The 27,541-nt window shown below is 36.9% G+C and overlaps 3 protein-coding genes across 10 annotated transcripts in view; all 3 read right to left on the bottom strand.

The window, feature by feature from the left end:
- Window positions 1-948, bottom strand: part of LOC136418807 (leucine-rich repeats and immunoglobulin-like domains protein 2) — a 69,639-nt gene extending 68,691 nt beyond the window's left edge. The window contains exon 1 of one of the 2 annotated variants that reach the window (XM_066405025.1): window positions 823-948. The gene's annotated coding sequence lies outside the window, so the exon portion shown is untranslated. The remainder of the gene's footprint in view (window positions 1-822) is intronic. The other variant, XM_066405026.1, reaches the window with a different exon arrangement.
- A 2,750-nt stretch (window positions 949-3,698) lies between these two features.
- On the bottom strand, window positions 3,699-15,307 carry LOC136418793 (sodium- and chloride-dependent GABA transporter 1-like). 7 transcript variants are annotated; one of them, XM_066405001.1, is made up of 11 exons: window positions 12,128-12,407; window positions 9,372-9,635; window positions 9,048-9,311; window positions 6,831-6,927; window positions 6,643-6,775; window positions 6,244-6,482; window positions 5,563-5,779; window positions 5,169-5,321; window positions 4,739-4,942; window positions 4,156-4,323; window positions 3,699-4,097 (listed from the first exon to the last, which is right to left on the bottom strand). In XM_066405001.1, exons 1-11 carry the CDS (start codon window positions 12,156-12,158, stop codon window positions 3,951-3,953), a joined length of 1,917 nt encoding a protein of 638 aa, XP_066261098.1. In that variant the 5' UTR covers window positions 12,159-12,407; the 3' UTR covers window positions 3,699-3,950. The 7 variants fall into 7 exon arrangements, with proteins under 7 accessions (XP_066261098.1, XP_066261097.1, XP_066261100.1 ...); XM_066405000.1 differs by having other exon boundaries at window positions 9,372-9,656; window positions 12,128-12,173; XM_066405003.1 differs by lacking the exon at window positions 12,128-12,407 and adding an exon at window positions 10,113-10,362.
- Window positions 15,308-16,850: 1,543 nt separating this feature from the next.
- LOC136418772 (uncharacterized) lies at window positions 16,851-23,842 on the bottom strand. The gene is made up of 9 exons (XM_066404966.1): window positions 23,636-23,842; window positions 20,585-20,684; window positions 20,191-20,446; window positions 19,599-19,815; window positions 18,814-19,141; window positions 18,390-18,679; window positions 17,846-18,067; window positions 17,563-17,778; window positions 16,851-17,502 (listed from the first exon to the last, which is right to left on the bottom strand). Exons 1-9 carry the CDS (start codon window positions 23,778-23,780, stop codon window positions 17,351-17,353), a joined length of 1,926 nt encoding a protein of 641 aa, XP_066261063.1. The 5' UTR covers window positions 23,781-23,842; the 3' UTR covers window positions 16,851-17,350.
- Between the last annotated feature and the right edge of the window lie 3,699 nt (window positions 23,843-27,541).

The following is a 27,541-nucleotide window of genomic DNA, read 5'->3' as shown; positions in this document are numbered from 1 at the left end:
ATTACGATGTGCTCAAAATCGTGCATTAATAAAATATGTATCATACCTTAATGTAGGTCATTAATCAATTATCTTTTATACACTTAAGTATTCTGTTAATAATTAATGGACAGAAAAAAATGATTTAACAAATGGCCTTTACTCGTTCATTCCTAAACCCTCCCATTTAAAGTGGCATTTTCCGCCTGCCTTGAAGCTAATTGAATATCAATATTTAAATGGTTACCGAAAATATCTGATGCCTTACTGCATGCTAAATGCATGTCATGTCATGTCATGGTCATGTCACTTTTGTCACGCGTGCTTGTATACTTGTACGACAAACGCTTCAATTGCAACGAAACGTTTTACTAAAGAATTGATGGAACTTAAACTTTTAATGAACGACTTTGGTTTTAAGAGTATAAGTTAATCTCAGGGCTTTCCCTTTAAAACCCGCACTTTTACCGAAATTGCTCGTAAATACTATATTGTATAATTTCCCAATTTCGATGGCTCTTTTTCACAATGCAATCCTGAAACCTGTTGGTTTTCGCCTCATTTCCAGCTTAAACGAACAATAGCAGGGACCAAAGTGATTTCTCTTGATCGCTGATGTCCTGATAGAGCCTTTTACTCCCTGCTACCTTCTTCTCGCATACTGAAGCGATTCGACGCATAATCCTATGCAAATGCGCTCAAAAAGCGCGCGAAAGTCTTTTGGCTTTATTCTCTGGAATCTACCTAGTTTTTAAATCAAGTTTCAAGGAAATTTTACTGTTTTAGTAAGTAATTTTAAGGATAATGAAGTTCGCCGAACTAATCGAATAACTATCGACTTACCAATTAAATATCACGTAAGCTGCAACACTGAGAGACAAAGACATAGCCTCCACTCACGGCGGGCGCTGACTGAGGCACAGCGTCGAGACGCCGTGCGACGCCAGCGCCCGATTCTGTTGCGGGGATGCTAACAAATGACAATCGGTCGATACTGACTCACCTGTGCACATAGATGGTGGCGCTTCATGCCTACGCCAGGGAATTCTGATTCGCGAACACAATGTCTAGAAACGGTTTTGAGCAATTTTCCAACGACTCAGATCTAATTTTCTGGAGATTTCATTCTTTCCCTTCGCAGTCTTGTAAAATATTTGCGGCAGCTGTTGCTTCTCGCTCAGTTTCCGTGTTCGCCAACAAGCGCCCCGATGTGTCTCCCTGAAGGACTTGGAAAGCGGCGCAGAAAGTTTTCACAATTTACTTTAATATGATAGGCCGCACATTGTGCTCGCACAACTTACTAACTTATTATTATCCGCTGATATGCGATGTGCAAGTAGTGTAACAAAGTCTATTAGATAATGAGGTCATAACGGTCTCACTACTCTTTAGAGATTATATTGGTAATCAAAACGCGAAGCGTTCAGCTAAGCTAAATATCCGGCCAGTTTTCGAGGCATTTTCATTCAGGCCTGAAGATGGCGAGCCATATTGGTGCGAAGACTTTCTCTGCCTTGAATTTTATGGCAAGAAAACTTCCAATAAGGAAACCACACAGCGTCAATACTATAAAGCTAAGCCTACATTGTAAAGCTGCAAAAACGTTCCCCTTAAGGGACTTTGCGTCCAGGAGTTTTACACATTTTGCAGTAGTTTTTCTTTCTCTGTTGTCAAGACTTAAAGAAAAAATCGCTTTTTGTGCACTGTACAAATCGTCTCATCAGACGAGGATCGTGACATACATAACCACGAACAGAATGTTTATATTCTGCAAGAAATAGTTTAAATTCGGAATTTTTAGCGTGTATGCTGAAGTAGGTGCAATGAATATGAAGTGAAATTTTTCAAGGGTGCTACGGATTATTATAGGCAATAAAACTTTATTATTCAAATTTAGTTAGAGAAAGGACACTAATGAAGCGGACGCTCTTACGCACCTGCAGAGAGCGACTCTACAATCGCTCTGCCCAACAATGAGTCAGTATTTTTTTTGTAAATTTCTAATGTGAATACTTAATTATGTGAAAATTAGCAAACAGCTACAAAAACGATTTTCATTCCGTGAAATCAACACCACATATCTTACCATGTCAATAATACAACTTTGGTTTAGTCCATAAAATATTTAATTGCTGACAAGCCATTTTACATTAACTATTTAATCTAGAAAGGAGTTTTATTGTGTTTACTCACGGAAGTCCGTTATATAGTCAATTAACTCCTAATTGCAGTTTAACGTAACATTTATTCGATGCGTTTAGCGGTTAGCCTTTCATTGTGCATTAAATTTAGAAGTCGTGTGGCCTATGTAAAATAATAAATTATGCTATTACATGAGTCCGTGATAGGAAAAATATAACCTGATTTTTTTGTGATTTTATGAAAGGAAAAAGCGTACACTAAATGGATTGCATTCAAAACAGACCGACAGACATTGTCCTACACATTTTTATTTCCCAAGAAAACGGAGGCAAAGAAAGCACATAGGGAAAAGAAAATTAAGATTTATACCTTCCCCCGACTTTATTTATTAGCGGAAAAAGCAAACCTTCTTTAAGAGCGCCCTAGGCTTTAAGTGCTCTTTCCTTTCTCTAATTTGCACGTTATTTTTATTAAGTATATCAAGTTGATATCTCCGTGTAAAATATTCTTTAATATTATTCCAGCTATTCTCACCCTGCTAAGCCTATTCTCTACAATGAAAATATGGGCTGACGTTTAGCGTAGTTTTTTGGTGCATTCCTACATTAGTTCCCCTCCGAATTTACAACCCTAAAAGCGTGTTGAGAAAGCCCTAATCTTGGGATTATTGAACATTATTTTGCCCTTAAGCAATGCGGTAATCCATAATTTATAATTTATAAAGATTAAATTCCTTTGCAGCACATATATGAATAATTCACTTATATTTTATGTAACAGAATCAACTGCAAAGTGAAACGATAAAGGTTTCTTGGAGATAAAATCGTTATAGAGCAAACGATTCTTTATTGCACTTATGACCTTCCTGGAAGCAATCTAGTGGAAATCCCAGGATGGCCTCAATTTTCTCTGAAGCTGTTGTAGTATATCATTAGATTATGTAATATGTTTACTAAGGCAGAAGGGTTGGGAAAAAAAGTTTTGAGACTGACGCGGATTGTAATAATTATTTACTACCTCCCAATATCCGAATTCCAATTCGTAACTTTAATCACTATCTAGGCCCTTTATTGCATCAGACTTTAACCTTTATTGCTGGATTTACGGCATCGTGTCCAGAATAAACATAGGAAACTTAATGACTCTGGATTTATATCTCGTCTGAATCATTTATGAACGGGCTCTAAAACTCATTACTTTTAATTTCGCTTACGCCCCGAAATAATGCCGGGTTTACCACTTTTAGAGGACCGCGCCCAATTTTATGCGTTTTCCTGTTATTCGGTTTGGTAACTGAATAATGTGTTCCGTTTAGGGAGAGAGATTTAGATAATTGCTTTGAGAGATGAGTAATGATGGTATATGAATACTTCTTGAAGAATTCCTAAAGTGAGTGAGATGAGGCGAAAATCCACATAATTGAATTGATGCACGCCATAATTTAAGATTATTTTGAATTGAATTGAGTACGCAACTCCACATATTGTTATTTTTTATTGTCCAACCTAGTTCCTAAGAAAATTTAGGTCTTTTGCGTGAAACTTTACATAATTTTTATTTTATTTTAAACATAATGCCTGTAGCTTTAGCAAACTAAGACGAACAAATCTATGCTAACTAACTTGATAACTGAGCATACTCGTAGCTAAAAATACTGATTTTCATAATTGCTAGTTAGTATTAATAAGTACCTATCACAAAAACTTTTGGCAAAACATAGTCAATACTGTGAGTAAAATCACGTTCAAACATGAACGTCAATAATTCAGTATCAATTAGGAACGACTTTATCCTTAAACTGTAGTTTTTATCAAAGTTAATACTACACTCTACACTTCCATCTTCTCGGTCTGAACCAACGAAACAGAGGGAGTTATCAATCCCACTTTACTTTGAGTTATCATTTGTCCCGTAGTTCTATCACAAATCGAAATTTTCCTTTGCTTGATTATTGGAATAATTCCAGCCTTAAAATTCTGGAAACAAAAAATTATCAAGTTGGGCCTCAAACTCAGAAGAATTCGGAAAGTTTACCTCAATCACGGAATTCGGTTCGGTAAACACATAATAAATAGCGTATACTGGGACCCATAACATGGAAGAGAAACTGATGCCTAATCCCAGAATGTTGGCCCATAAGGGGTAGTTGTAATCCCCATAGCGTAGTTGCGTGTATTCCATGCATTGCTCCACAAATATCACCTAAGATAAATAGGTTAATGTGGACTTTAAATACAGAGTGCTCCAAATTCGATGTGCACGGTTGGGAATTCGGAAAAAGTAAGAGAAAGGATGTCGCTCGAAATAGAGGATTCCAAAACGATTAAAGATTTCGAAAAAGCTTACAGTACCTTGCAATTTAAGTTTTTTATGAATTAGAAGTAAAATAACCTTGGAAATAAGCAACGTAGCATCTTTTTGAAATTACTTCGTGTCTCTGGCGCTATATAGAGCTCCATATATACTACATATGTAGAGTGATCCTCGAATTTAAAACACCCTAAACTTTACACTTTGAATGTCTTTACGACAACTGAATATCCATTGATTTCCCATCAATCAATCGAAATCAATAGGTATTCAGATTGTCATCTAAATAGCTATTGAGTTTACTTACAGCAATTACAGTTGGAGCACAATACTTCCAACAAAATCTCCAAAACCAGCTGGGTCGATGACCCATCATTTGCTCAATGCAGTCGCACAATTTTTCCACCCCAAAGGTCCAGGATATGGCCATGGTTTGGAAGAAACATACCCAGAGAAGGGACATGCCGCTTGCTGAGTAATAGTCCATTAATTGGAAAACATACATTCCTCCCTAGGAAAGACATCGGAAAAATAGATTAATAACCTATGAATGAGGATAATGCCTTCAATGTCTCATTATACAATAAATTACAAAAATTGTTAATATTACGTAGATTAAGGCGATCGAATATACTTTTCTTCGACGCGATAAGGTAAACGGTAAATTTAAAAGTGTAAATATTTAAGGTAAAAGCGTTTGGAAAGTATCTCGTTTTATTTAACAACATGATACTTACATGAGTAACCATTGGAATTCCCAGTAGGAACATTATCAGGCAAATAAAGGCAGTAAAAGTCTGCCTATGTGGCCTCAAAACAGTGGACCAGTTATCGACTAACCCTGTAATAAAGGATTCCACTAGGCAAAAGGCACTATCCACACCTAAAAGCTGAAAAGAAACGTTTAGGTTTATGACGAGAAAAGTCGTTCATTTAAGCATGATGGTCGAAGCCTCAATTACACCAATCAACTAACATTTTCACGAGTTACTCTTACTGAGCCTTTGTTCCAGAGATATCACTAAGGACAACAGTATTTATCAGTTTTACTTTACAATTATTCCCATTTGGTTAACTCAAAAATACCTCTCCAAAGTCTTAGAGTAAATGATCTTCGAAAGGCATGCTCACCAGTAACATAAAGAAAAATGTGACCGCCCAAAAGGGAGCCCCTGGCAGTTTTAAAACAACTTCGGGATAAGTTAGGAATACTAATCCAGGCCCGCTTTTAACCACATCCCCAACGTCCACATTTTGCTCACGTGCCAGATGGCCGAGTATGGAAAAGGTCACCAGGCCGGCCAGTACAGAAGTGAACGTGTTGACGATGCAGGTTATCATGGCATCTCTGAAAATATAATTAGGGACACTACTTAACGACAGAACAAACTGCAATTAAGTCTTATTTCTAAATTCGCAACATTCTAATAGTATATTAACTATTACTAATTATTGTATAATTATGGTATAACTAACGGAGCTTGAGGCACTGCGTAATTACGCCCGAATTTTGACGAAACATATCTTCCAGACTTGTTACATTTCCGCCGAGGAAATATTTCCTCTGAGCTAATAGCTTTAATCAAAAACTCCTTCAACTCTTTTAATAGTTGATGATAAAGCGGCTCTTTTATGAGCCCTACGGGCCTAGTAAAAATTTGATGTACCCTTAACCCTTTGTTTCCTGGTAGGTGCATGGTGAGGGTACTTACAACGAAATTCTTTCCCAAATTTCTATCGCTTTAATATAACTTTTTAATGAAAAAGTTGTCCTGGTTCAAACAGTGAAAAAAGAGATTGTTTAACACTTACTTGTAAGAGTTATGATGGAATTTGTTGTACGACCCTAAAGCCGGCAATGCGCCACAACCGATACTGTAGGCGAAGAATATTTGAGAGGCTGAATCGATCCAGGGTCCTGGGGTGAGAAGAGTTTCCCATCGGGGAGTGATGTAATAATACAGCCCATCAGATGCACCATCGAGTGTAATGGCCCTTACGAGCATTATGAGCAGGATTACATAAGGGAAAAGAGCCGCAAACCATATAATCTAAAGAGACGGTAATTCTGATTGCGAAATAGTGAACGTTAAGACTCAGTTGAAGAACTTGATATTCGATTTGGGTATCGCATTTATGCTTGAATCATTCAACTGGGCCTTTCTGTTAATGTTATGATGTTAGAAAAAATATGATAAAAAGAAAATTTACCTTACCGCTTTGGTGCAACCCTTTCCTTAAAATAAAGTAAACCATAAGCCAGCCTAGACATAAACATACGAAGAGGTTCCACTGCAAACCTCCTACCTCTTCTAATCCTCCAGAAATGCCCAGCACTTTATAACTAAAAATTGATTTTCTGCTTCGCTCAAATTTTTTTTGCACAAGCAGGTACTTACTCAAAGAATTCCTCGACTGAAGATGACTTCTTCGTGCCATTGAACAGAGAAATATTGGTTTTTGAGGTGAAGCAGTCTTTGGTGTTCCACCAGTTATCTAAAATGAAATCACATTATTTCGATTTAATGATGTAATAATACTTTGTATATTAAATAGTCACATGAGCTTATTTTTAATGCTGTTCATAAATTCGCTTGATATGAGTTCATGAATATGACTATTCGTTTTTTCAAAGGAAATGAAACAATAGGCTTCATCGTATATAGGTATAACTCGTATATAAGAGATTTAGTCACATGGGAGAAACGTACGTGTTTGAATACTGAGTTAGACTCCCTTTTAAAGCTGGCAAAATTTAGAATACTCCCGGAAGCTTGCGGGACAAACCAGATATTCCGATTTATGTTTATGGTAAGTATCTGGGAAGTTGAGCATAGAATACTAAGCATTTAATAACTACACTAAGTGCCGAAACATCCAGGCCTTGATAACTTTGTCAAGAGGCTAATGTCCAGAAGAATGATGAAATAAAAGTGCACTTTTAGTTTATTTCTTTTCTTTCAGGCAATATGATGCTGCGTGATAAAGTTCAGTTAAATATACAGGGTGGCCATAATCTATCTCTCAATATAGGTAACTTTTTCATTTGAAGAAATAGAAAATCAGTTAAATGGGCCAAGTTGGACAGAATTTCATATGTAATGCGATGCCGGTTTTAAATATGACAATTTGCGTCATATTTCTGAAATATTTGAAAAAAACCGAAAATTGCCTAAATCTTTAAACTGAAATATCTCAAAATCTATTAAAGTTAGATCGATGAAATAAGTTTTTTACAGATGTTTTTGCGTAAAATTTAATGGTCTTAAGCACATTTTCAGAATTACCTTGATTTTCCAGATGTGACGTAAACCTATGTTTTTTTAATGATAATCATAATTAGCCATGGGCGCATTAAATAGCTTTTTTTCCTGATTTCATTGATATACTTCATTGCATCATTATCTTTTTGCATGCATTCAAAATAAGCCAACTTTAATATTTGTACCACGATGGCCATGGAAAACAAAATAATTAAAGTTATACTGCAACAAAAAACTAACAATAAGATAAAATATCAACCAAATTAGTTTGTAGGATTTTAGTTTTTTAACGAATAATTTAAATAAAATATTTAAACATTTTAAACAAATTTTATTTGTCAGAATGACTAACAAAAATTAAAATAACAGCACGAAAGTGATAATAAAAAAAAACGTTGATAAAAATATTAAATTTAGCTTAATTTGATCATTTAGAATGCATGCAAAGAGATAATGATACAATGAAATATAATATATCAATGAAATCAGGGAAAAAAGCTATTTAATGCGTTTATAGCGAACTATGATCACTATTAAAAAAAAAATGTACGTCATATCTGAAAAATCAAGTTCTTTCTGAAAATTTGCCTGATACCATTGAATTCCAAGCAAAAACAGCTGTAAAAAGGAACTTATTTCATTGATCTAACTTTAATAGATTTTGAGACATTTCAGTTTAAAGATTTAGGCAATTTTCAGTTTTTTTCAAACATTTCGGAAATATGCCGTAATTTGTCATATTTAAAACGGGCATCGTATTACATATGAAATTCTGCCCAATTTTGCTCATTTAACTGACTTTCTATTACTTCAAACGAAAAAATTACCCATACTGGGAGATAGATTATGGCCACCCTGTATGATTAGTGTTCCCCCTCCAAACCCCGGTGAACGTGTGTTTTCTCGAGTCAAACGTTGCACAGTATCAAATGACTTTTGAGGTGGTCCATTGTGAAATGAGAGCCCCGTGGCCTTGGATTTCAGCTTCAAAAATCCTCAATCTCATAATGTAGCTTATTTCAATTTTAACAATTTAATCGCAACTACATACGATAAATCGTCGACATGAAATCCCTTTTAGCCACTGACACGCTTCAATTATATTTCATAACTTGGGTGCTTTTTTCGCATTATTACGCCATTTATTCTCAGAAACACATCTGTCCCAAAATCGCCGCCTTTAATGAACGGACCTTAGTAGAAAAGACCATATTTATTTTCATCGTTAATCTCACTCAGATCAATCTCATCAACAACGAGCTTATAATCGCGCACTGATGAACTTCAATTAATATTTCTGATGTGCTCCCATGGCTTACAAGTTTATTTGATGAGCTGTAAACGTGTACTCACCGCAGTCCTGCCAAGGGAGTTCCGGCATAGTTGCAAAAGTGCTAATTATATAGAACAAAGTCCATGCGATGATGACGCAGTAATAAACGTCTAGCAGGAATACTATCGTCATAGTGGCGAATCCCACACCCTTCAAGATCGGACATAAGTGACCGACAAAGGTCATCCCGCCCGAACCCAAGTATTGACCAATGGCTACTTCTTGGAAAAACAGTGGAATCCCACAAACTACCATAGCTATTGAGTAGGTTACCAAAAAGGAGCCTTGATAAAAAAATAAATCTCCAGAAGGCAGATTTGAATTATTGACGGGAGTTGGCTTACCTCCTCCATTTTTGTAGCACAAATATGGAAATCTCCACACGTTTCCTAACCCTACGGATAGACTAATACAAGACATGAGAAAGTCCAGTTTATTTCCCCATCCCCCTCGGTCTTCCGGATCGTCAGGTATTCGATATGTGACCGATTTCCTGTTTTCAACCTTTTGGCCTTCAGTGAACTCCTTTTCCTCGTCTGCGATTGATTTTTCGTCATTTTTCCCCGTGTCTCGACCGTCGACCCATATTAGTTTATTCGACATTTTATCTGAAATCCACGACAAAGAACCTGTAAAGTAAAAAAAACGTGCCACAAGATAGGTAGTGTGACAATGAAATTTTACACTGTTATCCTAGACCTTTTGACGTCACGGTTTATTAAAAGTAATAGCCGGTAATTCAAAGCTGAGGTGGCGCTTTTTTTTACTGGTACAGAAGATAAAAATTCCATAAAGGAATTCTGCTTTGTTGCTCTATTTTATGAAGGCCTTTAATTGTCTTTGGAACCCTGTGTTCTACTCAACACGTGGTGGTATACAACTAGTGAGAATGGAAAACTCTGCTAAAAGATCTTTAATTTAGATAAAGGTGACAAGGTTGGTTTGTCGTGAGTATGATTAATGTCCTTAATTTACCTCTGTAAATTCCCTGGGGACTATTTAAATGTCCCTAATGAAACTAGTCCTGGCGACATGTGCTTTAATAATACCCATGCACAATGATTTAGTTTAGCAAAAGTTCTTACCACGTTTAGCATTGATCGCATCCATTTCAGCACATACTTCTATTGAACTCGAATCACCTTAATGAACATCTAAACACTACTTAATAGATTACTTACTGGCTGTATAATTAAATTGGTTTATTTTTAAATTTGGCAAAAGACTTGTGTTGACTGTGCTGTAGTGTAAGCCAATTTTAGTTACCCTTGGTTAGTAGTCAGATGGTACAGAAAATGCGACAGTTTGTTTACTAATATGGATCTATTAAAAATAGACTTTTCAAAAGCAACGAAATCCGAACAAAACATTTTCATAACGATGTAAATTCTATGATATGAGACCTAGAGCTAACTGAACGGTGGTTCTCATACAATTTTTTTTTTAAGGGAATTTAAGAGTATTACAGCTGTTGGCGGCAAGGGAAAGAAAGGTGAGGTCAAAAAAATATATTAAACAGGAAGATATTTGCTCACTATTGAAGCAACCTAACGAAGATCCAAATCAGACAGTAAAGCAACGTTATTATATTACTCCTGCCCCAAGTGCCATTACATTATAGAAACTTATACTGGATAATTCTTAACCCATGCGTGTAAACTTGTGTAATGAAAACTGAGGACAAACAACGATTAATAGGGTAAAAAAGTGTAGTTAAACATTGTTACTTTCACACATACCAATTCATTTGAAATAAAAATAAAAGAACCTGAATTTCATAAAATTGAAAATACATTTAATTTCAGCGAGCTCAACTGTGTATTGAAAATAACGGGAATAATTTCGAACAGTTACTGTAATAAATTAAATGCATTTTCAATTTTACGACATTCAGGTTCTTTTGTTTTTTTATCAAATAAATTGATAGCTCCGAAACTAAAAATTTTTACCACATTTTTTTTCACTATTAATCATTAGTTGTTCTCAACTTTAATTTCCGAAATTTACACGTATAGATTAAGAATCGCCCTGTACACGGCCGCTCCGGCCACTGCAACAGAGCTACTTACGACTGTAACGTAGAAGAAAACTGCATGCTTATTGCCTTGGTGATAATCACGTAATTGTACTTTCTACTTTCTACTGAATTCATGAAGGCAGCGCTATCGTCACTGAAACTGGCTCATAGTGCGCTTAATTTAAAGAGTATAAAAAGTAAGTGGAGTACGTGTATAAGAGTATAAGTAGTAATAAGAACCTCCATTACTTACGTTTAATTTAAAACTGGCTAATGTACTTATTGAATACCGTTGCTAATATTTTTATTGTTCCATTCCGACTTATTTATCTCTCTCACAAGGAACTGCAATTAGCCTGTACCAACCCGATCTTTAGCACAATAATAGAGTAATTAGGCCAAACTCTACTGCTCCAAAGGCTCAAACAGATAGTCAAGAAATTACTACCCTTCTATAGTGGATAAGGTAGATGTAAATATGGGCCTAAGGGAATCCAGGACACTTTTAGTTACAATTTACCAGACAACTATAATTATTGATTATAGTAGCGATAAACGACATTTCTTTTCCTTCCTACATTGAGGGACGCTACGCCGTTAATTTGAACTAGTTACGTTGGTTTCGGCTACGTTTCAGTAACCGCTAATAATTATTTAAAAATATTGAAGTGATCCCTACTAAAATCTTCGAAATTGTGTTTGTGGTTATCACTTCTAGGATGAATTACACTTTCAAATCATATTAAAGTCGCATGGTGCTAGATCGGTCGTTTAGGCATGCAATGCCGCTATTAGGCAGAGAAATAAATGGGTACGTCTTGATATTTTCATTAATAGTCTTAACACCGACGGCGAGTTGTTAAATTTTGAAACTATTACATCGATATTTAACAGTAAAATTTTGGCAGTAAAAAATGATTAAAAGACTCGAATTCTTTATCCCCTTCAAGAAAATATTTCTATTTTTCAGACGATCTCATTTTAAATATACCCATATCAACCCAATTTTTTTTAATGCAGATCTGGATTTTTTAAAATTTTTAAATCATACGTCAAGAAAAACTAAAGGTAAACAATACGAACCTGAAGAATACTTGAGTGTTTTCTGACTCATTTCTTTCAATGCACTTAATCTCAACTATCAACTCTTAACCCACATTAAGGATAGAAGAACGTATTGCCAGGACCTCTTCAGACAAACAACTAGCAAACACGACCATACTAGATAATAAGTATACTTGAATATCCTTTCAAACGAAACACCGAATTCCATTTAGGTGATCACATCTGACTCTTAACTAGAAAGGATCCGTTTAATTTAAAGAGAAACGTTTTCTTAAATTCTCTGGCTATTTGTGGCAGATACTCCGTTGTCCAATTTATTAACCAGTACTATGTCCTTGGCAAAACATGTGTCTTCAGATTCCTTTTAAACTTGATGTTCAAAATGAAACCATACATACATATGTCGGTTTCCCTTTGCCACAGATTGTCATTTTAAGGGAACGAATACTGGAACATTTTACGACTACATCTGTTACTTTTACAACCTCATCCGCACGTTTTTGATATCAAATATTAAAATGATGAACGAATGCATTTCAATTCAACTCACAACACAGAAGGGTGTCCATTTTTTCTTTGCCACCCTGGATATTGAACATGGAGCGTTTTTTACCATGGGTCTATTAGCACTTTTTTGTTATTTTATAGAGCACTATCGCTCCCTTATGCATCTCTATGTTGATATGTTGCACTCTGTGTAGTTTTAGCTTAGTTCTCGTTAGCTTGATTCTATGAAAGCTGAGAACATCGTTTCAATGGAAATCCTCTTCCAAATAAAGTTACCAGTGCTTTGAACCGCGTTGGCCACTATGGAAATTTTGAACACAAGGCTAAAGGGAAAACCTTTCACAATGAGCACAGTATACACCTATTTTTACCGATACGTTAGTGTATTTGATTTTTGCCGTGTTCGGTATGTTCTACGTCGGTATGGGTAATATCGAGTTCAAATATCGGAATAAGTGCATGACCAGTCGGAATTTCGAACGATCTGATGGGTTAGATGGCGTCGGGGTTATTGCCGAAATTGAGACATGTATCAATTAATACCATCAATTGATACCTGACTTTTGCGTTATTAAATTATATACAGGGTGGGTCAGGTTTCATTGACGCGTTTTCAAGAAGTGTCGTACTGTACAATATTCAGTTTAGGCAAGAACGAGTGAACGGCAGGAAAATAACACTCTGTAGGGATTGACGACGGTTCACTAAACTTACCCCTGATGTAAAGCCTAAAAAATACGTCAGAAGCTTGCTTAACAAATACATATTATGGAATAGAAATGTTGCAGCGCAAAATTTTTATTTTTAAATTCGATCTTAAAAAAACTTCTGGCAATCGACGAGACAATTTGCTATTTTTCACATCCAGATAAACGCGAAAAATAAAAACGTCTGAATAACGCGAAAACAAATCGCAAATTGGGTGATAATAATCATATTCAACATTTTCAGGAAAATAATATTGTACAACGTCTGAAGCAATGAGGTCCTTAAATTCCTGAATCCTTGAACTTGAAGTTCCAATAGTAGTCCCAATATAGGAAAAAATGATCGTTGATTTATGAAATAGAAATTTCGCACGAGGCTCCCTAAAATTAGCACACTCCTACCTAACCACACTGAAAATTTGCATCAGCTTCATGAATAGAATGTTTATTGTATGCAAAAATGTTTTAAGCCGAGTGCTGTGGGTTTATTCAACATCTGTCCTACAATCCTAAAATTGTAGTGTAATTGCACTAAAAATTACAGATCATGCAGTTTGACTTAATCACAGTGCCAGGTACTGTTCTAGCCCGAGTTGCACAATGAGGAGAAAGATCAACAATGTTAAATCGATCATGCACATTTTTACTAGGCACTGGTTTAAACTAGATTGAATTTAGAAATGTCCGACAGTGACCGAACAAATGTTGAAGAACACAATAATTTAAAAAAGTTAAAACAAAAACAAGTTTGACCTCTATTTCGATTTTTATTAAATCGCAATAATTAGACGTGAATTAAACTGGAGTCTCAGTTAATTGAGTCATTCTCAATTCGTAACTGTATCGAAACGGAAGGATAAACTTCACCAGGAAATTAAGAAAACAGAATCCTTCAGACAGACTTGCGACGGTTCACTAGCCTTAAGGATTTAAACGAATTTTAATTAATAATTGATTTTAAAAAATGAGAACCGACCGCGGCAAACTCGTTACGAAACTCTTTCGGCGGTTTCAAATTCTTCGGCCTATATTTGTAAAATTCCGAACCGCATGGCTCAGGTATTTATATCTGGAGATGTATTTTTAAGCCAAGTTCGAAGACCTCAGGGGAAAATTTAATGCCAAATTCGCACTCTTCAAGGTTGATTTGCGAAAAATTGGACACAAATTGGCGATCAGTTCCCGAGTAAAGCAGTTAGAGTTGCAACATAAAGAGTCACCGACCTTAGCTTCTTCGCATTGATTAAAAGCGAATTCTTCAATTTAATTCCAATGGACGTTAATTGGGGAAACCACACACACATGCGCCACTTGGATTTCTCCCTTTCGAATCTAAACTATATCGGTGCACGTAGTGTTCGTTTCTGGCTGTCTAGACACTGCAAAACAGTAAGACCCTCTTGAGCGATCACGTTAAAACTGCACGTTTCCCAGAAGGAACGTAGGCCCCTCTGACTTACGTAGGTTATATCATACTGATAATAATTTTTTAGTGTCAATACATCAAGCTCCTGCTAGGTTTATCAACGAGATAATTTAAGCAGAAATGATAAAGTCGAGGCAGAGCATTGGCCAGTTTTTCCATTTGCATGGAAATTGCTTCCTTTGTGATATTTCCAGGATATCGATGCACTGGCCCTTGGCTTTGCTTTTCACGTTCCTAACATGGGAGGAAATTTTTATTAGTGGTGATTGAAAGTTGTTCCGTTAGCCTTGCGTGGTGAAACAATGCAAGCGAATTATGTGCATAAAACACGTGCTGATACGGTTTTTAAGTTCAAACTAAATCGTAACGTAAATAATTAAATGTTAAACTGCAAAGCACGCTCACCTTACTGGCGGACCAATTGACCGGTTCAAAATCCCAACTACAACTTCTTCCGCAGGTTCAATTAAAGAAGTTCGCACGAATGAATCACAACATACAGTTAAAGTTACGAGTCGAGGGCAACCACAGATGTCAAATGTGGTTTTCTCTCTTTAAGTTCTGAGCGCAAACTGAATCTCCAAATAACAATTCGCTTACAAGTAATTTACGCGCCATCTGTTTACTAATTGGACTGAAACAGTTCAAGTTTTTGCCATCCGTCAATCAAAGCAAGTTTCAGCCAATAGAAAACGTGACTTTTTTGACCAAGTACGACATGGCACTTTTAGTTTTAATTCAGTACATACGATTTTCGGTGCTGCTTTTATTGGTCCGGCAAACACTTTTGAGACCTCATCATCAGACTTGCCTTATTCCCTACGTACTCACTTATGCAGCCGTTGGGTAAGCAATAGTAATTTATAACCGTCGATTCTTATCACCATTTCGATACAATACAAAACAGGCATATTATGTGCTCTTTATTTATCGCTTCGGGTAGTGGTTTCAGTAGAAACAATTAGGTTAAGGAGTTTTGGTAGATTTTATGCTTAAGTGCGCTTTCGTCAGCTATGTCCAGAAGGGCTAAGCTACTGACTAGGAAAATCACATTGATCGGATCCCAGCGGACTTTAGCCAAATCGGGTATAAATGAAGAACTGCACGTAAGGGCACTGAAGCCCTCGTGCATTGCCAACTCGCGGCTCCATTCCTCGTTTTACAAACTTAGGAAGCTCGTGGCTTAATGTATTATTACCGCACTCAACTGCTGGTAGTTGACCAAGCGCTGCGAATACCGGATGAGAGGCCTTAATAAGAAATTTAAAGTTTCCTTTTAGGTCAAATTAAGGGGAAGGGGGTAATACCCAAATCTCCCCTTGAAAAAAGCTGTTGCACAACTATTTTTTTTATACTGAATTTTCAAATTTTCAGCCGAGCTTTAAGAGACCTTCAGCCTTCAGGTTTTTAAGCTTTCAGCAATGACTCGTTCTCACCATTTTTAATTCTCTTTGTTAAAAGCGAAAGCTTTTGGTAATTCATATATTTTTGACTAAAATATCATTTATTAACGTGCAGTTCGCTGTCAACGCGGTGCTTCATTGCGAAAAATGCGTTCATTATAATCGTTCATAAAAAACCTCTAGCTAGGTACATAATAAATATTTATGTATTTTCAAATTTTTATTACTATTTATGTTTCTATTCGACATAAATACTTCATTATCTGCGACACAATCGTTTGTTTAATGTCTGCAAAGGCAAATGTTAGTCATTTTATAATCGTATAGAAAAGTTAGAAATAAAAAATAATAAACACGTCGACAGGTACACATACACGTGGTTTTAACATTTACTTATCTCCTCAGCTGGATATCAAATATATATTTACTTTAGATTAGCCAAATAGCAATTTTTACGAGACAAAATTAAATATTTTCCAACTACAGCGTTGCGTAAGGTCGTGGAAAAACCTCTTGAAGATCTGTGGGGATCTTAAGAGGCCTAAGATTAGCGAAGAGGAGATTAAGAAAAATTAAAACAATAAAAAAATATTCAAAAGTTTCATTAAAACAACTTTCCATAACAATACACATTTAACAACAATTTAAAAAAAAGGTGCGCAACCCATGTTACACTGGTAGCTATATACAAAATTAACGCACTTAACAGAAACTATAGATAAAGTACAGGTTATCAAATCAGTCATATATCACAAGAATTATTATTGACAACCGATCAAGGTTTAGGGCCCTAAACACCTAACGCAACTCCCCAGTAATAGTTTCATGGTGCCTCCCCTCGTATCTATCCAATATGGGCTTCTCCAAGCTATAATAACTTATTTGCCAAAGTTTTCATTCAATACCGTGCGCTCTTCCTGAGTGGGTAACTGGACGATTACCCCATAGGAAAGTTTGAAATCTATTATATTATTGATATGGATCGGTCTCACAAGGAATGTCAAGTCAGATTACCGAACTCACTATTTCAATAACACGAAAATCCTTTTAAACTTTTACTTGACGTCGTGTCTCGCATCTGAACATGTTCAAGTTAGTTAGATTATATTGCCCTTTAGTTCAAGTAGTGCCCATGCGAAACGTAAGCTCAGATAATTATTTATTCCCTCATTAGAGCACGTTGGTGATTCTCGAACGCTCACAAAAGGAAAAAATCAGGGCCGATAAAGTTTCCACACGTTGGGAAGTTTGAGGGTACGGCCACCATTTCGTGCCTTTCGCCCACTTCCAAAACCATGTCTAAGCCTCTGCTCCATCCGTTAGAGTTTTCGTCTCGTAACATCCAGATGCCTAAAAAATTGCAGAAGGAAAATAACACTTATTTTTGTCAAAAGTATTTTTTCTTCCTACCAGGGTTGTCGGCCAAGAACCTCAGCACCACCACCCCGTACTTGGGCACTCGGATCGTGTCCTTCAAAACGGGATTCCTCAAATTTCTCTTTACAAGCTCGCCCTTAGCATCCAACTCCAGTACCTCCTTCTTGGTCATAGACCTGTCGAACTGCCGCGACCCCACTACATAGAAGTAATTGCCATGGAAGTGGAAAATGTGTTCAACATCACCTGCTGCAATGAAAGCAATGGAAAGCAAAGTTTCCTATACTATAATAATCGACTGGTTAGAAAATTAAACCTTTTTCAAGCAAAACTATTTCCACAGATTGGCCCAAGGCGATGGCCTCCAAGTGGATGCACTCGCAAATATTCTTGTTCACACATTTTTCTGGCACGGATTGCTCGTTGCATATGGAGGAAGATGATACGTCCATGGGCTGGGTTAGTAGTGGTGATGAAGGATAATTGAAGGTCATGTTGTTTATTCTATAGATTTTCCTGCGAAGATCCAGAAGCTCACCTGAAAAGTGGTGTAATTAACGTATGAGCAGCTTACGAGACTTGAAAAAGTTTAACTGGAAAAACTGTCATACGTGTAAGATAAGGACTCGTCTATGACAATGCAATTTTACATGTTTTCAAAAGTTTGGTTTTTCGAACACATTTTTCAAAATATTAAGCTGGCACCATGTAAGTTCCTGTAATTCTGCAATTCTACAGAACAGAGACGAACATCTGAAATATTTGACATGGAGGATCCCATGGAACGGGCGCAGACAAAAACGCATTTCGAACTAAAGCTGTGAACAAAAAATCTCTTTTCACCATTCAAGACAACTTACCGTAATCCGTCTCCTTCTCGCCATACTTATAATCAATCTCCAAAACGATTTTTCGATCAACATGCTCCTTTCGCAGTTCTCCGGGCATTTTACTCAAAGATTTAACATCGGCCAAACAAACTTTATCCGATTCGGGCCGGCAAAGGGATGTATCAAAATGTCGCTTCAATCTGTTATCCTTTTTATCCTGATCGTTTGCCATTTTTCTCTCCTTCCTCTCCGTGTCTTTCGGGAGGCCTTCGTAATTAATCACCGCTAATCCGTGTAAATCGCGGTCTTCGCAGCTCGATCTAGAAAATCCGGTATTTAATTGAATTAGGTAAACAATCGATCTTAAAGAAAAATTCAAATCCCCAAACGTCCATAAATGTTAAATTAGTGCATTTATCAGATACTGACGCAAATGGTAAATTAGTGCACTTACTTAACACTTAAATAATAAGCCTTCTTCTCGCGATTAGCCTTCAAGACGAAATCCACCCTTTCGCCCTTCGATAGTCTGATTGAACTGACTTCGTGTGGCTTCGTGGGACTTCCATCCAACTCGATTACTTTCAGTAAATGATTGTCCACCATGAGGTCGACGGGACATCCAGATAAACCGCTAGTGTAGGCCGCTCTAAACCTGTGTCTCTTTCCAGGCTGGACGTTAAACATCGTTAAACTAGACCCTTTTTCACTTGGAGCTTTTCCGTTTACGAGTAAAGCTTTGGAGAGGTCTTTGTCCCTTGGGGATGGGTGATTAAAGTCTCCTAGAAAAAGGTCACTATTGAAAGCAAATACCCTCATCCAAATTATCGCACCGGTCAACTAAAAATCACTTTATTCTCAAGTCTGCACTAAATTCGTGTTTTTCTGAATCTTTCCTCCAATGAAAATCACAAACTTCGTATGTTTTAAAAAATAAATTTCTATCTCTTTTACAATAATGTCTGTCCTTAAATTGCACGCATATTTCACCAGCGGTAGTTCAGAAAATAGCATTTTTCCATACGCATATGACAAATTCTCATGTGAGGCGAATCCATACATCGGAAAATTCATTTCAGTGCGTATGATAAACAATGCTTTACAATGATTAGTCTCTGAAAACGATAAAGCAATACATTGAATTCAGTTAGTTAAGAGGGAATAATGTAAATAAGAAAAAAACGAGAACTCAGACTCAGAATTGGTGTGGACCGGTAATTTTGGAGAAACATATCTTACCTGACCATTCAGAGATGAGGATTACATGTTCTTTGGAATCAATGTCGTAGAGCTTCCTGTTGGGATCAGTACGATCAGACTTTCTCACTATAAGGGCCCCGAACAGTCCGTTGGACCTATCGGCATCCATGTAGGCATGGTAGAAGTGGGTGCCAGCTTGGGAAGCTCGGAATTTGTATTGGAAAGTTGTATGACTAAGTATTGGGCATTGGGTTACCTGCAATAAGCAACAAGATGATGTTGATGACGTGTATTCTTCTTCAGTAATTTTTTTCTTAAAACTGAAAAGTCCTTAAAATTCACATTCTCTGAGCGCCCTCAAAATTTCAAAACAAAGAGGCCATTTTAAATTTTGAGAGTGTTGTGGGCTACGGGTAACTAAGGATGATTGGGGATGACGGGGCGCGGCTGGCGAACCATGACGCTTCTTGATAGTGGCTTTGCTTAAGCCAATATCACAAGAAACAGAGCCCCCTCAACCTGAACTAACCCTAACTAGACTGAAGATTATATACTACCCCTTATAGCTCTCACTGCTAGTTATTATCAAATTTTGAGAAAAAAACAAGTATTGTTAAGTTACATAACGTACCATTGGTACCCCATCCATGAAGGGAGCTTCATGATTCGGTTGCCCCCTCCAGTGCAAGGTAACACTTTTTCCAGGAATTCGGTTAATCACGTCCACAATTAAAATGTCGTTCTGACAGACTTGGATAGGAGGTCCAGGAATTTGCCTATTTGCCGTTACTATGGTCCTGGAGTTGCTATCTTCGGTCATTTGGCAAAAAATGTTGTTGCATGAAGATAGCGGATGGGTAGAGTTCTTACGACATCCTTGGCAAATGCTAAAAGTAAATTGCCATAAATCTAGTTCCGGGGAATTTACGATATTATAAATAATATTAGAAGTAATTTCCATGGAGAACATTAATTTCTTGAGTGTAATAAACCGCTAATAGAGCGTTGCGTAATCAACTACTTACTGGTTATCTGTATGGTACATTTCGATATTGAGTTTTATTCGGCATATCATGGGCCAGTCTAGTTCATGGCAAGGCCTATCACAGGATTTGAAGTATTGATCTGCAAACAATGGGAATAGTGATAGCACCATGCATGGGCAATAAAATGTTAAGTCATTCGGCACATTTTCCGTTAATGCAGAAAATCTATTACGCTATTATATGAAGACATTACTAATGCGTCGTGCGGCTCTTTAAAGGCGCCTATAGATAGATCTGATTTATGTGTAAATGCCCAACTATATGACGATGAAAAACCTTTACGTGAGAGAAAGTACGGTGTAAGGTCTCCTCAAAAATGCAATTACATATGTTTAACTGGCAGTGCAACAATCGTGAAGATTAATTGGCGTGCCACTGGTCGTAAAAGTTTCTCTTAAAGTCTTGAAAATCGTGACATTTAACCTCTTTTCTTGTATCTTCCATAAATGAACCCGTGATCAGTTTCCCCTTCGGTAAAAGTTCAATATTGGTGATGTACCAGAATGATCTTCGCTTCGCCACATGTAACAAGTGCCGCTGCCGTTTCTCTTGCACAAACTTTCTCCGGGGAAGCAATAAAATTAAGTTAACTGAATTTATGCGGTTAAAAATGCAAATACTCAAAGAACAAATTTCATAAGCTCGTTTGTGTTATTTTATTGCGTGGAGAGCAAAATCGCCCATTATTATGTTTATGCGTCGGCCTGCTGAGCATACTGAGAGTTCTGCTAAAGAACTCGCCAATAAATTTATTCTACAGTGTAAATCGTAATTAAATTAGAAATGTGTGAAGATACATTTCGCGTTGTCAACACGAGCTATTATTTTATTATAACACATGAAAGGAACTGTAAGCAGTGGCGTACAGTTCAGGGGCGTACTGTGAAAAATTGGCCGCAATTTACGGGCAGCAACTCGCACGTGTCAACTCAAAATTAGAGCGATTTTAAAATTTTACAAAATTGGGAAGAATTAAGATGCAATTTTAGAAAAATTTCACCCCCTGCAAACAACGCGGCGGCCACACGAGGAAGTTTGGTCGAAAACCTTCTGCTTCGTTAAGACCACAATAACTTGCCCCAGTGTCACCCTACCAGAAATGAGCACACTTTGCATATTTTAACGTCCTCCATTACTTAAACACCGTAATCACCATGATTTATATATTTTTTGTTTATACGGGTTTCAGCAATTAGAATGATTCATAGGCCTACTTGGGGCTACCGGTAAATGAAACTTAAACTGCGGATTACGGAACTTAAAAATCCATAACATGGCCAGAATATCCATCGTGGCATAAAAGGAAATCTGAAATTTGATATATTGGGAATAAGATTTAAATCGTTTTTCGCACTTATAGCTATTGGAGATGGTGGGCAGCGAGGGTAAGGAAAGTTTACCGATTGAGGACAATGTTTGAAGATGATGACTAAGTGAAAGGTCTTGCGAAATCTCCAATTTCGTCTGAAACCGATAAACCTCTTACGTTCGAAGTGCTTATATTATGTTTTTTTCGAACATATAAACCCACAGCAAGCAACCCGAAGCACGGCTGGAATGAGGCATTAAGTCGTAATAGACCTTAACCTTCTCAGATTCTTCTTAGAACTCTCTTCATTGTTGTGGGCTATAGATCGGCCCTATGCACTAAGTTCGGCAAGCAGGACTCGGCAGATGGCGCTGCTCAAATTTTTTCCTGTAGATCCAACATGCTTGCTGCTGATATTGCCGATTTTTGCCTGCTCTGAGTTCGCTCAAAATGAAGAAAACTGGGGGGATCTAGAAGGATCGGAATCAGTACACTGTAAGGGTTGCTACATATTCTTTCTACGTCAGGCAAATCCGGTTTCAATTTGATCACATTTCATCCGTTCTCACCGTAATTTGTGAGAACTAACGTCAGAAAATCAATGAAGTGAACAAAATGTATGTTAATACCGCCCATCTTTTACTTTAATTAAGAGAACTAAAATATAAAATATTGGTTTAGAAATTGCATATGAAATGCGCTATTCCTATATGGTCGTTATCATTTAATTAGGATCATTTCAGTCACATATTTGGAATCTTGTATTGTCCAGATATAGAAAAAAGTCGTTTAGGTGCAGTGCCCATTAGCCTTTAAAATTTTAAAGTAAAAGTGGTTTTAATTGGCAGAGCACATCTTCCAATATCTAATATACAGAGTATTCCAAAAAAATGGTGGACACGAATATTGGGCGGTAGGGGAAAAATGGGCGATTCAGCTAAACTTGACTTATACAAAAGTTACTTGTTTTCATTTCACAGTGTATCTAAGTGACTTTTTACGTCGGCAAATTGAGGAACGAAAGCATTACTTTACATAAACCAAAAACGACTAAATGAACATCCTGCAAAACTAGAGGAAAGTGGTTTCTCGAGCGGCCCAAGTACCGTTCCCCATTTAGCTATGCTGGGAATTCCCCAAACTACATTTTCCAAAATTCCACACCACACATTAATTGAAAATTAATAAGGAAAGGGATGTTCCCTCATGAAATAAGTATTCTCTGTGTTGTAAGAATGGCTGTTTCTCCATTTAAATATGTCGAAAATGGTTAAAGATAGCATTTTTTTACAGAATACTTTTTTAACGTAGAAGACTCTAAAGTGGGAGAATTCGTGAGAATATTGAAGCTATGGACGCTAATAAAAAAGTTAGGTCGATTCTTTACATGTGGATAAGAGTAACATTGTTTCTAAGACTCTCTGTGTCTAACATAGAATAGTCCTCGCATTTCTTATTTTTCTTTAATAGTCTTCCAGCTAATGTACAACGTGTTGGTTCCCTGTTTTGTTCAATATCACTAAGTAAATCTGGCAATATTTACACTATAACAATGATCAATTAATTTTCCAACGGACGCATCTAGACAAGCAAAGGATTTGACCAGTGGGCCACTTATGTGCCTCTATTAGCAAACATAAATCACGGCGCACTAATTACTTTTGGGTTGTGTATAATATATGGTTTACTGGAAATTTAACGGCCCAGATTAACAACATTACCTGGCATTGGTGTTAGATATATCACCGTCAAGACTGCCGCTGCCATTCCTAACACTATCGACAGTCTAATAAGAACATTTTGACTAGTTGACGTCACCGACATCTTGATCGAATTGTTATTGTTACTGTCTTCCTTCTCCACCATCACCAAAAACTCCCGAATTCGGACACTAAAAACCCTCACTGAACTATTATTACATAGTGTCAACCGCCACCAATGCTATGATACAATCATGGCACTTATTAATTTCTGTTGTTCTTCAACGCGAGTCAGCACCATGCGTATGTTTTACCCCACTGCGATAACGGTACGACTATAACGTGGTGCTATTACGACAGAAGAAAAATGGAAGGAGTAACACAAGAGACAAGATTGTTGGTGGGTTAGGAATACCGGGGTATGCGGATAACTAGTGGGACAAATTGGTAATTATTGATTTTGAATAGTAAGCTCAAAAGCATAAACATTTTTTTAGGTACAGTTTTCAGATTTCAATACAGTATAACTTGCAAAATAATGATTACGCAATGGTTTTGACACATTGGCTGGGGTAGTGAACATCTGTGGCCACCGCGTAGTCCCGACCTAAACCCATCAGATTTCTTTTTTTTGGAGTTTTTCGAACTCATTGGTATATAAATGAGTGCTTAACAACAAAGAGAAGTTATGAGATAAAGTTCAAAGAGGTGTAAATACACAACTAATCTCTGTCCGAGGTGCGACGCCTTCCTTTACAACGATGCAATCCGAACCAGTTTAAAACCATGTAGATGCGAAACTATAATCTTGTTCGCTTCAATTTAACAACTAAAACACTTTTTTTACTTTCGCCCTAAAATGATAAACTGCGGAACAAGCAAAAGAAAGTCTTAAGTAACAAGTTTATAAACAGATACCTTTCGTCGGTCTGTATGTCGAAATCGTTTGTTGAAAAACGATATTCCCTCGTATCTTGAAATTAGTTATGCAACACAGAAAAGTATGACCCATGTACGGCAAAAGGGAAAGTGAATTTTTAACATACCTGTTCTTTGATTATATGGTACCTGCACAAAATAAAAATTCCGGAAGCTGTGCTGTTGCGTTTAGCGGTTAACATTTCAGACGAACTTTCTGTACGTGCGTATTTTACGTTAAAAAAGTGTCGTCTTTTCATGTCTCAATGTCTTCTCGCAATATGAGCTTATTTGCAATATTCGACCGCGAAAGTGCATGATGACCTTTAAAAGTCTCTAACACTGATACGGTACCATTATCATGCCCCTTTCTTCATTTTACGAGAAACTACACGTGAACTTCCTATTTTCAGTCCGTCCGAAGGAGTATATATTTACCGTCAATCAGAATGGCATCATCATCACTCACACTATAATTATGACTTGAAGCATCTATCTAAATGGTACCTGCTTCACCTAGTGGACTTCTAATAGCAGTTGCAATTCTTTGCACTCAAAACCCTCTTTAAAGTCACGCAAAATTTAACTTTATACATGTTATTTGTACGATGAAAACAGGAAAATCGGTTACAGCTTCAAGTATGTGCAGCTTTAATGCGTTAGGTTAGAGATTAATGCGGTGCTTAGAATTCGAACTGTTTTGTCTGACCAGGCACAGATTAAAGATGATGTGTAATTAATATGTAGTCCACGCTTACATTTCAGAATGCAATTTCACGAAGATTTCATTAGAAAGCAATATTCACAAATTAAGCTGCAAAGGAAACCTACCAACGTTATTTAAGAAACTTGAGACCAGCTCTTCAGTGCCCTACTAAAACTGCGTGTAAAGCGACTTAAGTCCTTTTTCCTTGGTAACCAAATTGATTCGCATTTGAAACTGTGGAAATATCGCTTTATAGTCAAGGATCAAAATGTCACTGTAAGGCTCGTTTTTCAAACTCCTGATAACCTTCCCAACAAGATAATTTCCGGGTCAATGGAGAAACTGTCCAATGCTCTTTTCTGATTTCGTTGCTTCCATAGAAATCGTGTGGCTGGCGAAGTTACCAGGAGATTGTATAACCGGTGCTTAAGATTTAATTGTACAGTCCAAATGTGTTGTCTACAGAAACTAAGAGTGTTACCAATACTCAGGTGTTCTTGTAACATTTCCATGGAAATTAACTCCTAGTTAAAACTGATAATGTACAGGGTGTTTCCTAGGTACGGTACATAACTCCGGGAGCGTATTCTACAGCTAAAATAAAGGTAATTTTGTTATATAAACTATATCCCAAAAATGCTTCGTTGCGGAAATACAGGGTGTGAAAGTTTCTTTAAAAAATTACAATTTTTTTAATATTTCCGAAACTACTTGAGACATTTTAATGAAATTTTGCACGGTTTGAGAGTTAGCAACGGTGCGCATTTTACGCTAAAAACAGTGGCTGTTGTATAACCAGTGGCGTGCGGGCAGGATAATTGCTGGATATTTTAAAGGAAAAATGTGGTACACCACTGTTATTTTCCAATATTTTGTTCCTTTTTTAATTATGTGTTCGATTTGGAAGAAAAAAGGTCTCTTGACTTTTTTCGAGTAAATAAATAAAAAACATTGTAGCCAAAATTTTTCATTCTTTTTTATTATTCTTAAGAGAAGAAATACTTGTATGAAGATATGAATTTTTTTGTTGTGTACTTGCCTGTTTGGTAGCGAAATTGTCGACATTTTACTAGTCACCAACACCGTTTATTTATCTATGCGTGAGACATTAAAATTCGAAAATGAATAACGTTCACACTCTGTATTTCCGCAACGAAGCACTTTTGGGATATAGTTTATACAACAAAATTACCTTTATTTTAGCTGTAGAATACGTTCCCGAAGTTATGTGCCGTACTTAGGAAACACCCTGTATATGTGCTTAATTGTAGAAACGTTTCAGCCAGCTATTTCTACTTTTAACGGTTTGTTAAGGCTTAATTTCAGTTTGAAGCCGTTTCATCTGCCAGTTAGATGTTAACTGAGGGCTCTGGCTTCTTAAGCGCTAATTTATTAATGCGTCGCCAATTTCAACTGCAAGCTATTTTCCGCATAAATGTTGAAATGAGGCCCTAGTGCCTCAGATTTTTGGTTTCCATGGAAACTGTTTCATTTCATTTCGGTCATTCAATTTGGTTCTCACTGGGAAACAGCGGGGTTAATGTCACCGCAAATGCTGGTTGGCTCGTGTTCCCATTTATTACAAATTCCCTTAAGCTGTTACTAAGTACAGCCCTAGGCGGGATTGAAGAGAAAAGACAAGATTTCGCTTAAAAAGACTGGAATTTCTCGTGTTAACTGAAAGAGTCTACATCGACCAATCCATCTGAAAACGAGATCCATGTAACTTTGTAATGCTCGCTGGCTTAATGATTGGTGTATTTCAGAATCGCATGCGATTCCAAGCAAGCTGATCATGATCACAAATCGATTTTGCTCCGGAGTAAATGTTCTAATTATGAGACTGGAAATTTCTTGAAAGCGAAAGACCTACGTGAACTAAACGGAATTTTTTCCGATAATGCGAATTTCCAAGACTACCCGCTTAGGTATGCTCAAGATGTGCAAAAACGGGGGGAAATTTATGGGTTCGTTAGGGCACTTACCACAAGGAACTTAAATTTCACCTGTAAGTGATGAAAATAAAATAATATACGGAGACTTCTTTGACTGAATTTAACTAAAGAGGATGAGGGTTCATTAGGTAGAAACAAAGGTCCTTTCAACTCTCTGGTTCAGACAAATCGCGAGATTCACTGATCAGCCTCTATGGTAATAAGAATTAGTCTCTTCGGTTGATCTACAGGGTGTTTCTGTAGCAACGCGACCGTCTTCAAGGATTCCGGACGATAATTGTCTATTGGCTGTTCACAGATTAAACAGAAACAATTCTGAAGTGATTTAAAAAAACTTCAGCATGTTTG

Source organism: Euwallacea similis, chromosome 37, assembly GCF_039881205.1.
Source record: "Euwallacea similis isolate ESF13 chromosome 37, ESF131.1, whole genome shotgun sequence".
Lineage (NCBI taxonomy): Eukaryota > Metazoa > Arthropoda > Insecta > Coleoptera > Curculionidae > Euwallacea > Euwallacea similis.
Note: the sequence above shows the minus strand (reverse complement) of the source record. Positions and strands in the feature narration are given on the sequence as shown.